This window comes from Dysidea avara, chromosome 5, assembly GCF_963678975.1.
Source record: "Dysidea avara chromosome 5, odDysAvar1.4, whole genome shotgun sequence".
Lineage (NCBI taxonomy): Eukaryota > Metazoa > Porifera > Demospongiae > Dictyoceratida > Dysideidae > Dysidea > Dysidea avara.
Window position 1 is genome coordinate 38543289 of NC_089276.1, and position 14105 is coordinate 38557393.

Consider the following 14105-nt stretch of genomic DNA (forward strand, 5'->3'; position numbering starts at 1 on the left):
CTCTCTACAGGTGATTTGTTTGCAGCTGAACTCTCTTACATGGTGGTTTCTTTGTAGCTGAACTCTCTACAAGGTGACTTCTTCTAGCTGATCTCTCTACCGGTTGACTTGTTTCTAACTGAACTCTCTACAGGGTGATCTGTTCATAGTGGAACTTTCTACTGAGTGATTTGTTTGCAGCCGAACTTTCTACACGATGGTTTCTTTATAACTGAACTCTACAAGGTAACTTCTTCTAGCCAATCTCTCTACAGGGCAATTTGTTTGTAGCTGAATTCTCTACAGGGTGATCTGAACTCTCTACATGATGGCTTCTTTGTAGCTGAACTCTCTATAAGGTACCTTCTTCTAGCTGATCTGACTACAGGGTGACTTGTTTGTAGCTGAATTCCCTACAGAATAATTTGCAATGTAATATAATTGAGTAAATTATAAACGCAGCTGAATGCTTTATTAGGGTGACTGTTCTATTAGAGTATCTCGATCTCGCATTTGCTACACGTAGTTGCCTTTCGAATCATACCTCAGTAGTTTGTAATCCGATTCTTCTGTACTACTGCAAGGACTTTCTATGATGATTATTCCAGCTACACACCGATTTTCAGCTCGTTGCTCTAAGCGGTTTACCTGGTAGACAAGAAAACTAATAGTTTTGTATTCATAAAATCAATCGCGTATTTTTGACACAGGTTGGGTTTTGTGTCATATCTCCATGGTCTTTATCCCGATTCCTTTCAAACCACGAAAAGGCACTCCTACGATAGTTGCTCCATCTATATATCAATTTTCAACTGATTCCTCCAAGGGGTTTACCCTGTAGGTGTGACAGACCTTCGGCATTATTTTACGCAAATAATCGGTCACAACTCCGTGAATGTTCATCGAACTCCTACCAATGTTGGTACGGAGATCCGCCTTAATGGGCCCTTTAAGTGTGCCACATTTCAATCATTCCGAGCACGCATTCATGTTACGCATTCATGTTTTATGGCGAATTTTACGAAATGTGCGAAATGAATTCGAAGAAGTAGAAGAAAAAACGAAGAAAATAAAACGAAATTTTGTTCGCTCGTATCTCGGAAATGGCTGGAGCGATTTTCTTCAAATTTAGTATGTAGGCTCCCTTAACCGGCCGACACGTCTCTAGCAAATTTGGTTCCAATCGGATTAGGGATCACAGAGCTACATAGGTGTGAAAATTGCATTTTCTTTCTTCCTGTTAATATACTCACGGTGTGGCACGCCGACTTCTTGGGCTGCATGACACACTACCGTGTGTCTTGATACTAAAATTATATGGGCAGACATGCACAGGTGACATTCTATCACCCTACTTGAAACACCATCACATTTTATAGTGTTTTGGTATGTACTTCCAATAAGTTTCAGCTTGGTACAACTGGTTTTGTCTTCTTTCACTGTGTTTCATGTCACCTTTCCATCTTATTTTGCATGGCTGTACCTTTTTTCAGTTTTCAGTGTTTGTAAACTTTGTGTCACTGTACATAATAGCTGTGTCCATTGCACATGCATGCAATATTGATTCATTTTTGGATGGTACAAATAGCTACCAAACTTTTCAATACAAAGTCTGAGACTCACATTAAAAAATCTAACCACTGACTAGAGCAATACAGTCATGCATGTATAGGATAAGATCATAGGCGGCGGAAAGGGGGGGGCTAGGGGGCTGAAGCCCCCCCTCGCTTTAGTGAGGGGGGGCTTAGCCCCCCTCAGAAATGAGTTTATAAACACTTCTGCGCGATCTAGCTATATGTGGATATACTTAAAAGAGCGGTCACCAACTCTAACATGATGTGATGATCAACGAGTCATAACCTCGCCGTGATTGTTTTACCTTCTTTACGCTCCGCCTTACCATGCGCAGCCACGTCCGGGCGGCAACATCATTGGTCTACCGCGCACGTGACTGTACGCGGCAAAAATGACCCGCGGCAAAATGTTAAAAGTGAGGAAATGAGTATCCTAGAGTTGTTCAGCAGGTCCAAGCGTTTACAACAAGCGACTGCAGCTAAAGTAGTGAAGGAAATAGAAGTGATAAACATTGATGCAACTGATAGCGAACTCGAGTGTGAAAGCAATCCAAAATTTGATGATACAACTGGGCTTGATGATGGGCTTGTGTGTAGTTACAGCTGTGGCCAAGAAAGTGATGATTGTGATGGAAGTAGTTGTGAAGAGTTAAGTGAACTAGAAAGCTTCTGTGATGAAGATTTGTTGAGGTAAGCCTAGCTATTACTGGTATAGCCAGCTAGATGTATAACCATTACACTGCGACAGCCACACTTTCAGCTCTAAACTTTATACGTAGAATAGGTATAATAAAATGCACTGTTTTTAGTTACCATGTTAAACTGCAATTATTAGAACAGCATGGGGAACATCAGCCATTAGCACTTATACACACTAGACAACACACTCTCACACATTATTGTTTAAGTCCATTCACATTACAGTCATGCATATATTGTAATTCTAGCACTAGAAGCCTTGATAGTGAATCAGATAGTGGTTGTCACCCTGCTGAAGCTAGTAGCTCCAAGTCTCATGATAACTCTGCTAATCCTCAGTGTGCATCTCAGTGTTGCAAAGATCGCGAATTCCCTTTTCAGCCTAGAGCTATGCTGCATACAAAGAAGAGACAAGGCAAACAGAACAGGTCATTTAATACTAGGTGGTACAGAGATCATAAATGGCTCTCCTTTTGTACATCCCAAGGAAAGGTTTTTTGTTTTTATTGCCGCAAAGCTGCTTGTGATGGTTTATTACCCTCAGGTTCTAGAACTGATAGTACGCTAATAGCTATAGGCTTTGACAACTGGAAAAAAGCAAAAGATAAGTTCAGAACACACGAAAAAAGCCAAATTCACCGTGATGCCTTGTTCGCACACAGAGCACATAAACAGCCTCCTGTCACTGCACAGTTGTCCAACCAAGTTCTCAGGCAACAAAAGTGCTACAGAGATTTTCTGATGACTGAGCTTTCATCGTTAAAGTATCTTATGCGACAAGGCCTTGCAGTCAGGGGACACAAAGAAGAGGAAGGAAATCTTCATCAGCTTATGAAGTGTCGAAGTGATGATGTTCCAGGATTGTCTAATTGGTTAAGAGATGGCCAATATCTCTCACATGAAATAACTGATGAGTTGATTGGAATGATGGCCCACAAAGTTCGCAGTGATATTCTGTCTGAAGTACGTGAAGCAGAGTGGTTTGGCATAATTGGTGATGAAACACGGGATGAAGGTGGTATTGAACAATTTGCATTGTCATTGCGCTGGGTTGATTCAGAATACACAGTATATGAGGACATTATTGAGTTAATTGAGGTGGAGCAAACTGATGCAGTAACTTTGGTTTCAGCTTTGAGAGAGTCCTGTAGGAGAATGGTTCTTTCCCTGGATAATTGCCGTGGCCAAGCATACGATGGTGCATCCAACATGGCCGGTCACTTAAATGGAGTAGCAGCACGTATACTTAAGGAAGCACCAAAGGCACACTATGTACACTGTTTAGCACATTCCTTGAATCTTTGCTTACAAGATTGTACATCTTCATGCCCAATAATTAAGGAATCTTTGCTTTTAGTAACTGAGCTTTCTACAATGGTACGTGCATCGCCAAAACGTTTAGCTCTTTTTAAGAATATACAACACCACCCATCTTCTCAGGCACCAAATATAAAACCGTTGTGTCCTACTAGGTGGACTGTTCGTACTGGAGCCATAAATTCAGTTTTGCAAAATTACGGCACCCTTTGTGAAACTCTAGATGAAATAGGTGCAGATACACGCGGTGAGCCAGCAGCAAAAGCACTAGGATTACGAGCATTAATGACTAAGTTTGGGGTTTTTTTTTGGTTTGAAATTTTCAGAGGTAGTGTTTAGTGCTACAGAGCAACTTTCAGTTACTTTACAAAGCCATGATATCAATGCACAACAAGCTATTTCAGCTGTCAATGCTGCAGCTCAGTATTTTCATAGGTTAAGATCTCATTCATCTTATGACAACTTTTACAAGTCTGTTGTTGAAGCTGCTAAGGATCTGACTGACAAACCAGCTTTGCCTCGACAAAAGAGAATTCCTAGGAGGCATAACCAAGGTGCTGAAAATCACCACCATACTACACCAGATGAATACTTCAGGCAACAGTACTTTGAGGTTTTAGACACAATGATTGCTGAACTTATCAGAAGGTTTTCTCAAGCATCGTTCTCTTTTCTCCAAGAGGCTGAAAAGGCAATAATTCATTCTTGTAATGGAGTGCATGTTGAATTGTCAGAAACCTTTCAGAAAGCATGTGAAGGTGATGTGGATGTGGATTTACTTGCTACACAATTGCTACTGTTGCCAGATGTAATAAAGACAGCCAATCAGCAGCATAATTTTACAATAAAGAAGGTTACTTCAATTTCCACTGTGTGTGATGTTTTCAATTCGTGCACCTTTGCTAAAGTAATGCTATCAAATGTCCATCAGCTGCTGCGGATTTACTTGACTGTGCCAATGACATCTGCTACCGCTGAAAGAACTTTTTCTACACTTCGAAGAGTTAAAAACTATTTAAGAACTACCATGACCCAGGAGCGTTTAAACAATGTGATGCTTTTACATGCACATAAACAGCGAACCGATAGTCTGAATCTTCAAGAAATAGCAACAAACTTTGCTGGCCGTAATAAAAGACGAAGAAATTATTTTGGATCATTTTCAAACTGAACTATTCAGAGCACTGAGGAAAATTTATCACTTATGTCAATATTGTATTATCATCTGTTTTTTTTTGTCCATTCATCTGGTGTGATTTGTAATATCAAGTGAAAAATCTTTTGCTTTGTAGCTACAATGGTTTAATATATGTATTTCTGGTGTAATTTACCATACAATCAGTCTGAAAGCAAAAAAGGTTACAGCATTTGCTGGGAGTGCACAGTGGTGTAGCAGACCCAAGTATCAGATCAGTTTATTTGCCCCATCATCAGCTCCCAGAGCAATTAAAGACGTGGGCTGAATCCACTGAGTGACAGTGGAATCTACAGTGTTTTTTTAGTGAGGTCTTGCAGCACAGTAATAAAATATAAAGTAGCTAATAACACAACATCCATGATTGTAGAAATAGCACAACTCACACAACAGTGACAAACTTGGCAACCGTGTAATTTTCGTTAATCTTTTCTTTGTAAACAGAGTTGGGAATTCCAAGGGGTTTCCCTACGAGTTTGTCGATTTGTGGTAGGAAGCATTAAATAGAAGTGAGATCATGTGATGATTAAAACCGCGCAGTATTGTTACGATGAGTGTTGGACAAAGGATTGACATTAATTCTTCCAATAGCGGAGTGGACAGTTCGTATTTGAGTTTAAGCTACGTATTTTTAGCGTAACTCGGATCAGAGAATCAGAGGAGAGGCAGTCTATGGAAGTGTCAGATACATGAGGATCCGTTTATCCACGTAGATACAACAGTGATGAAACGGTATGGAGTATTTGTTCAGTCAGCAATTGTTTGCTTTTGTTTTTTTGTAGGCCAACAACTCTAGCCAGTGCATTCATCACGTGATAAAACACTATAAGCGCCTCGTGCTTTAATCCCCAAGTTTCTACTAGTAGTAGCCGGGTATTAAGACGTATGTAAATGTATTGTATGCATGGAATAAGATTAGAAGACCAATAGTTAGCTAGCGTTCTCATCGAGAAATGTTTGCATACGGTAGTGTAGGTAGTCAGTATAATATAGTTCTACGTAGTGATGCATTACACATTTTAAAATTGCTATATTGATGTCCATATGAAGATGGGCATGCGTATGTGTGTTGTATAGCTGAGTGCCTGAGCATGGCAAAAGTCTGCTGTTCTGAGAGGTTCTGTTCCTTGTCAGCCCCCCCTCACTGGAGCATCTTCCTCCGCCACTGGATAAGATTGAGTTTCCTTTAATGTCACAGTTCTCTCTCTATATAACAACTTCAAACACCAAGTGTTATAGTGCATACTAGCAATATACTTCAAGAAAGCGTTTGATTCTGTTACCCATAACAAGTTACTACACAAAATAAGATCTTTTGGCATTACTGGAACACTACTTAAATGGTTTGAAGCTTATCTTTCTAATCTGTTTCAATATGTTTGTGTCAACAACAGTTTCTCTGAGTTACTAACGGTTCTATCTAGAGTACCTCAAGGAAGTATCTTAGGTCCACTATTTTTTATTCTATATAATTATATAAACGATCTGCCAAACTGTCTACTGTTTTCTAATGCTTTTATTTATGCCGACGATTTCAAATGTTTGAGACACAGAAGTGGTTCTAATGCAACCGAAATAAATCTCCTACAAAAAGATCTAGATAATCTCTTCCAATGGGGTTATCATAACATCTGATCAAGACTCACGGTAGTGAGTCACGCGGCCAATAAAGCAGAAACGCGTGCCACAGACAATAAATGACGCGACCACTACGTGAAGATTTTACAGGAACAAACGCTGTCAAATTCGGCCTTCCTGTAACTCACCTGCCACTTACGCTATCCCTCTGAAACTCTAGAGTTGAACTCATCATGTCACTAGTAACTACCACACAAGCAGTGAAGCAAATCAATGCCGATTGTTTCGTGATCGAGATTGCTGACATCAAAGGGGAAGTTTCTTTTCTTTTTTTTTTTTTTTTTTTTTCTTTCTTTCTTTTTTTTTATCGCATGCGATTAGACGCAACCGCAGGTGTATGCCTTGTGTTCCTTTGTGCATTCCAAACATTGATTGCCCTGCTATCGCTTCAGTATTCACTCAATCGTCTCAAGATTCACATCATCGATTTTGCCATACATGATTACCCTACAGTCGTAATTTCAGCACCAAACGAAGTTTCAGTTGTCCTCAGTCGACCTAGAGGCCAAATACAAAACCCAGATTGTTGTTTTCCGCAATACTCTCTTGGCATGTAGGGCAATGTGTCTTTAAACTGTTCTAAAAGTTTCGTTCAGATTGAAACATGTTTTTGAGATGGCTAGTTTGAAATTTGAATTTAGTCACCCCCACGTAATTTGCTCTCTCACTCGGAATTTAAAGAATGACGCAGAGCACAACTGCGGTCACTGGGTATTGATGAACAACACTAAACACATCATGAATTGTTAATTGAATGGTTAAATTACATTTAAATTTTACAAAAATTTCTCTGATTCCCACGATTATTGCACAATAATTGCCGATTTCAATTATCACTAGTTAATGAAAAGTACACAATGTCGATTATTGCCAATAAAATAATCACGATTATCACAATAATTGAATAATTGCCCATCCCTACTACATACCCAGAGAGAGTTTTGGGTCTCCATTGGTACAGCACATGGTTTTCTGCAATGGTGCCTGATTCAGCATAAGTGATATCTAAGCAATGTTTCCTAGTTGCTTCTGGCTGTACCAGCACATGGTTGTGAAAGCTAATGTGAGATTTTCTATTTACCATCTCTACATCTCCAAATCTGGTTTCTCAAGTCCCTTAACACACGTGCATCTTAGCATGTCTTAAAAAGCTCATATAGGGCTGTTAAAATGTCAAACGATTCTCTCTTGTTTGCTGCCAGTGTTATCTAAAATTTCTCTGTTCTACTGTCTCATTCACATGACCTTATATGGTACATACCTCACCAGGCACTAGGGAATCGGAACTGGGGTTAATGTTATCCAAGTAGTGGTTCTTGTTAGCTTGCAGTACCATATAGCAGCACATTGACAACAGCATATTCATGTTCTTAATGAAGCTCAGTACAAGTGTGCTGTGTATTGAACCATATGTAGTTCCTACAGTGGGGATGATACCACTATTTGGGGTAGCTTAGCAAAATTATTGTTAAAGGGTGGATAAAAGCACCATTTTTGGTACACAAGTTCTTTATGGTATACTTATCAATATTAGAAGGGGTGCCCACTAAACCTAATAATTATTATGTGTGGGCTGAAAACAAAATAGCCCATCAAGTAGCCTTAGTATATGTAGTACTTTTGCAGTATTTAGTACGTAGTACTTTTGCAGTACTGCAATATGGAGTGAAATGCACTTACATAGTTTTCCTAATTATATTTGACTTTCAATATGTACAAATTTGTCAAATGAATTACCTTAATGGCACTGTAAGTTAACTTTTGCACGTGTACAATTTAAGTAGTTTTCCTAGACCAGCAGCTACTAGCTATGCTTTAATAAGATGGATTTTCACAACCGTGCTTTGGTTAATGCATTCTTTGGACTAGTTAATATTACATAAATTTTGGTGCTCTATGTAGTTAATCAGTGCGTATAGCCACAAAGAAGTGTGCTGCCATAGATTATAGTCCACAGATATAATCTATGGTGCTGCATACCATCGTTCGTTTTTAAATTTGAATTTAGTTGCCCCCACCATGACGTAATTTGTCCTCTAAGGGTACGGCTTTAAGAACGACACAGAATACAACTGCGGTTACCAATTGTTGACACAAGCCTCGAGTAATTAGCACATGTAGCTACCAAGCATTATTGCATTTTATAGCACCCCCACACAGAAATTACACATGTAATTACAACATACAGAGGACACATGAATACCAAACACTTTTCACAACAATAATGTAAGAATTGTACAATAAAGACTGTAATATAACTGCTATGAAAATGTTTTCCAGTGGCCCGCCATGGTAGCAAGTCTCACATGATGGCATGTATATTCATCCGAGCACAATGGGAGTAACAAGTAAGTACGATGACAAGTTGGTATGACTCCAATTGTAGAATCCAGATGAGTGGGTGTGGCTCCAGTGTGTCTAAACAGTTAACAAACATTCCTGTTATAAATACGTGCTAGAGTTGCAATATAATAGCATAGTATTTAGATGCAACAATGCATAGTCTCCATTGCATCACTATCAAACGACACTAAGTGGAGGATATTGTTGCATCTCTAGTATGTACACTCTATCAGTACAACCTGTCTTAATGGCCACCAGTATAGAAAGACAACCTCTCTTGAAAAGCCAGTTCCAATTGAGAATTTATACACTGTTATCTGCTTATTGAGTGAAGGTGGAAATAAACAAGTTCCACCGTAATTTATACACGTGATCTGATCTGTACATTCTGTCAGTGGATGAGATCCACTTGGCTAGGACAAAATGTGACCCAAATGTCCTGGATGATCCATACTCAACCCATTTATGACCCAGTGGCACAATGGAACTGAGTATAGAGAATTCAATTATATTTATTTCTAAGATGTGTGGATGTGTGGACACATTACAACACATTACATGTACATTACATGTACATACAAGACGTGCTACGTACTGTTTTAGCATTTCAAGTCACCACATTATGTACGGACCAGTCAACAATGCTTCATCAGTAAACCTGAAGAAAAAAAAGTTGCGAAAAATAAAAATTCACATAAGTACAATGAAACCTCATTAACATGGCCAGCTGTGGAACTAAAAAATTTGGCTTGAATAACAAGGTGGTCTTATGAATGAGGTCATAAAGTACTGCTTAGCTATATTTGGGATCTACTAGAGGTGGCCAATATAATGAGGTGGTCTTATTAAAGAGGTGGCTGCTAAGTGAGGTTTCATTGTACATACAGTTCACAATGGTAAACAATATTAATGGTTAACAATATACACTGAAACCTGCAGGTCACTTCTTGTGGAAGATTGCTCTCTACACAAAATGACACATTCAGAGATTGTATTTAGATGGATGATACAGTAACGCATTGTGACTTCAATACTCGTGATGTGTCACTGCTAGGCAGCAACCATATACACGGCACTGCCAATGCACAACATTGCACTTGCTCGCACACACAATTTTGCTCAAGATTTGTAAAATATTGGTCTTTGTTACACAAATAATCCTCCACAACCCATGAATATTCAACAAATTCATGCCACACTTGGTACAAGAATTCACCTCATTATGTAAGGTGCCAAAGGTGACCAGCAGCTATAATGCAAAATTTGTGTGCTTTGAGAAGAAGCCATGGAGATATGCATACATGCATGTAAAACGTGTTTTCTTTCTTCTTGTTCAATGTGTTTTTACAATTCCATCCTCTCTTGTACTATTTTGTTCCAAGTAGCTACTTGGATTAAATTAAATTTTTACTTATTACAAATAAATTTGTTCTTTCAGCTACTACCACCATCACAGATAGTCCCATTGCTATGTCAGGATCTATAGGTGGTAGTGTCACGTTCACTTGTACTGCTACTGGTATACCCTTACCCACTATAACATGGATGGATCAAGTTGGTAACATTGTTGGGACAATTAGTGATATGGTTATTAATGATACTACAATTCAGTCAACATTGACATTATCAAATTTACAAGATGATGATTTTGACAACTACACTTGTACTGCTACTAATATGTTTGGTAGTGATAATGTAACAGCATTGCTGGGAAGTGAGTTATTGTATTTGCAATCATTGTTTGATATAATATTCCCCCAATAGTTACAGCTGATATCATCCAAAGTCCAACAGAAGTGACAAGCCTTATAGGTGGTAGTGTGTTGTTCACTTGTACTGCTACTGGTATACCCCTACCCACTATAACATGGAGTAGTGATACTGGTGGTGACATTACTGCTAACACACAAACAATACTCAATATGACTACAATATATTCTGAAATAATCATATCTGATGTACAAATGGATAATTTCACTAACTACACTTGTACTGCTCAAAATCAATTTGGATCAGTGACTGCAGTAGCAATGCTTGTTAATGCAAGTATGTCTTATTTTAGATCTGTAGAACTGTATGTTATCACATTTAATTTAGCAATTCCAATCATCATAACACCTCCTATGGACAGTACAGTACTATTAGGAGATGATGTCACATTTACTTGTATGGCTATTGGTATTCCGGTATCAATCATAACATGGAGTAATGATAGTAATGATAGCATACCTGCCACTAGTAATACAGTCAGTGGAGAATCAACCACATCTACATTAACACTGAAGAACTTGATGTTGTCAGATTTCAACCAATCATACACATGTATTGCTAGTAATGAACATGGTACAACCAGCAGATCTGCAGTGTTGATTCAAGAAAGTGAGTAATTACATTGTACAGTGAAACCTCCTTTATCCAGGCCTCTATTAGCCAGGCACCTCCATTGTCTGGACAACCCAAAGTGGGTAGTTGGAAAAGGCAGATATGATCGGACGTGGTCACAGGTGCGGACATTTTCAAAAAGCACTTTTACATTTATACAGTACCTAACGTAATGTTGTTTTTACAGCAGTCTTTGCTTCCAGCCCCGGGCATCATTCTTGTCATAGTGCTTATCCATTTATAAGCGCATGTGCAAAAGACTAGACCAGCACTCCCTGAGGCTCCAACCTGGGATCTCTCTTGGGAGTGAGACTTTTGACAAAGGTAACAATGGAGATGCAGTCCTTCAGCCACACACATGCAATTCAACAAAGTTATATTATAACCAGCACTTTAGGATGTCATGACATTATAATAGCATGGCCTCCTTGTACACATACAGTTACACCATTGAGAAGTTGTGTATTACTAGCTTCTAGTGTAAAATATTAATAGCTGCAAGATGTGTGTTCTAGCTACTGTACATTACATTACAATTTCCATGACAATCACATGATCCACTGGAGCACACACTTCAATAATAATCTTCTGTGTCTACGAAATGTCTTGCCAGCTCAACAGCTACCTAGCTTCTAATCATGTCCACACAGGTTGTAACTATCTTGCAGCAACAAAACTCCGGGAATAAAAATAAACAGTATCACTGAACTTCACAATTTATATCCCTCCTGGATTTCCAGTGAACTTTCAAAGTTCCAGTAGCGCTACACTGCTTGCACACTCAGTCGTTGTCCAAAGGAATCAGTCAACCCAAACCGCCATTGAGGACTCCAGCTGCCAAACGAAAGTTTGAACGAGAGATCATGTGAATGCTGAAGCATTAATTGTATAGATTACCTGGCGCACCGCAACCTTCTTAGCCTCAGGAAGCCTTGAGTGAAGCAGTCAGCATTAGAAAATATGGGGAGTGAGAATTACTTGTAGGCGTGAGAATACAAATGCAGGGCGTGAAAGCGTGAGATTGAAGGCCAAATCGTGAGAGTCATGCCTAGGGTATGAGAGTTGGGGCCTCTGCACTCCACAGAATGCCAAACACCATACAGTGTTTTACACATGCTCTAAAGTCTAATGCAGAGTTATATAATTGTAGAGATTAGCTTGTATGCCCCATGCAACTTGGCTTAGCAGGCCAAATCCACAATCTTACGCTTTTTAGTATAAGGCGCAGGTGCTTATACCAAGTGTTGAGGGTTTCAAAGACCTGGCTGGCCTACGAGATTGGGACAAGCCAGCATAATCTCTATGACACTGAATTAAATTTCTAGAGCACGTGTACAACACTATAATTATGGTCTTTAGAGTACTAGTCTATCCATCGCACATGTGCTTATAAATGGATAAGTGCTATGACAAGATCGACTCCTGGGTCTGGAAGTGAATGCTGCTGTAAAAACAATGTTAGGTATGAAAAATAACTGTTTTGTAAATGTAAAAGTGTATTTTAAAAATATCCGTGTCTGCGTCTGTATCCAACCATATCCGTCTTTTCCAACTACCCACCCAAAGTGGTCATGTGGCTTGTAGTTTATTGACCATAATGAAGTTTAGTTTAGATGAAAGTGTAAGGAGGGAGCCTAAAAGTTGCTGTTTACCTGTTTGGTGGCTTGTTTATTCTACTAATAATAACTACCACTTAGTTGCTAGGTGATAATGCATTTTTACAGCCAAGGGGTGTGACCATGAATGCTCTGTAAAGACTTCCACCTCTGCTCACTAAACTGCATAACGCTAACTGATAGCAACAACAATATTACTTGTATTTAAGTTAGTCATTTTAGTGTAATAGCATGTTATTTTTACTTACAGACATTTCCAAGATATAGACAGTAGTATGTACCAGACCGCCCAGAAAAGAGAGGTTCCGCTGTAATATGACAACACTACAAGGGCGGATCCAGACTTTTTAAAAGAGGGGTTCCACTCTGATTATAGTTTAGCTAGAGTAAAAAATTGCCATTGTGATAGTGGAGCAACCTTATACTGAATCTTTGTGCTGGTAATGTCTTTCTTTTACTGTTATGCTAATCCTTTTATAAAGCACACAATGCAGAGCTTTTGTAATACCTATGGGCTGACCCATAATCTTGGGCTTAGATGTAATAGTTAGCTGAACTGTGAAAAAAGGCATGGGCCTCCAAAAAGGTCAAAGTAAATAATGTTGTGAAATAAAAAATGTGGTTACTAACAAAATGGCTGCAACGATAATGATCACACCGTCGTCATTGGCATAAGCATTATTGAGCAATTTCTTGGCAGCCACTTTTGATTTCACACAACCTTTTCACCCTGGAGTCATTTTGAAAGGCATTCTTTTTTACAGCTTGGCTGTTTTAGTATAACACATATGTCAATTGCCTATAACAGTAATCATTTTTAGACTATCTATTGATATACATATGTAATAGTTGTAGCATGGACATGAGGGCTTTGCCTGATATGTATGCCCGACTACCCAAGGGCCACAGGCCCATTGACAGAGGGCATGCATATCAGGCAAAGCCTGAATGCCCTATGTTACAGCTAATATGTAACACTTATTAGGCAGTACAGCTACTGGATATATTATATATGCATACCTAAGATTTTTGATTATGGGTCAGCAGTTAGTAGTACGATGAATGGACACATCCTAGAGATATCACAGAGGATTTCGGTTACATGAGTTTAATGTTTTAATCAGTGCCATTGAATCATTTATGGAAAAAGTACATGGAGTTCACTAAAGGCCTAGATAGGTAAGCTTGCTTGTAGAGTGGTTACTTCATGCAGAGTAGCAGCTTTATGATGGGAGCGTGACCATATTTGAAAACATGCAGAAACAATTAATTTGTAAATAAGCTATAGCAGTAGTTCTCACCTTAGCCCAACATTTTCAACTCGTAGGATAGTGGGAATAACAAAACACTCTCCATCAGAGT

The 14105-nt window shown here is 38.9% G+C and overlaps 1 protein-coding gene across 1 annotated transcript in view; it reads left to right on the top strand.

The window, feature by feature from the left end:
• LOC136255504 (uncharacterized) overlaps positions 1-14105 on the top strand; it is a 64391-nt gene that overhangs the window by 14408 nt on the left and 35878 nt on the right. The window contains exons 15-17 of the mRNA XM_066048293.1: positions 10184-10459; positions 10510-10791; positions 10843-11124. Of these exons, the coding sequence (XP_065904365.1) occupies positions 10184-10459; positions 10510-10791; positions 10843-11124 (840 nt within the window). The remainder of the gene's footprint in view (positions 1-10183; positions 10460-10509; positions 10792-10842; positions 11125-14105) is intronic.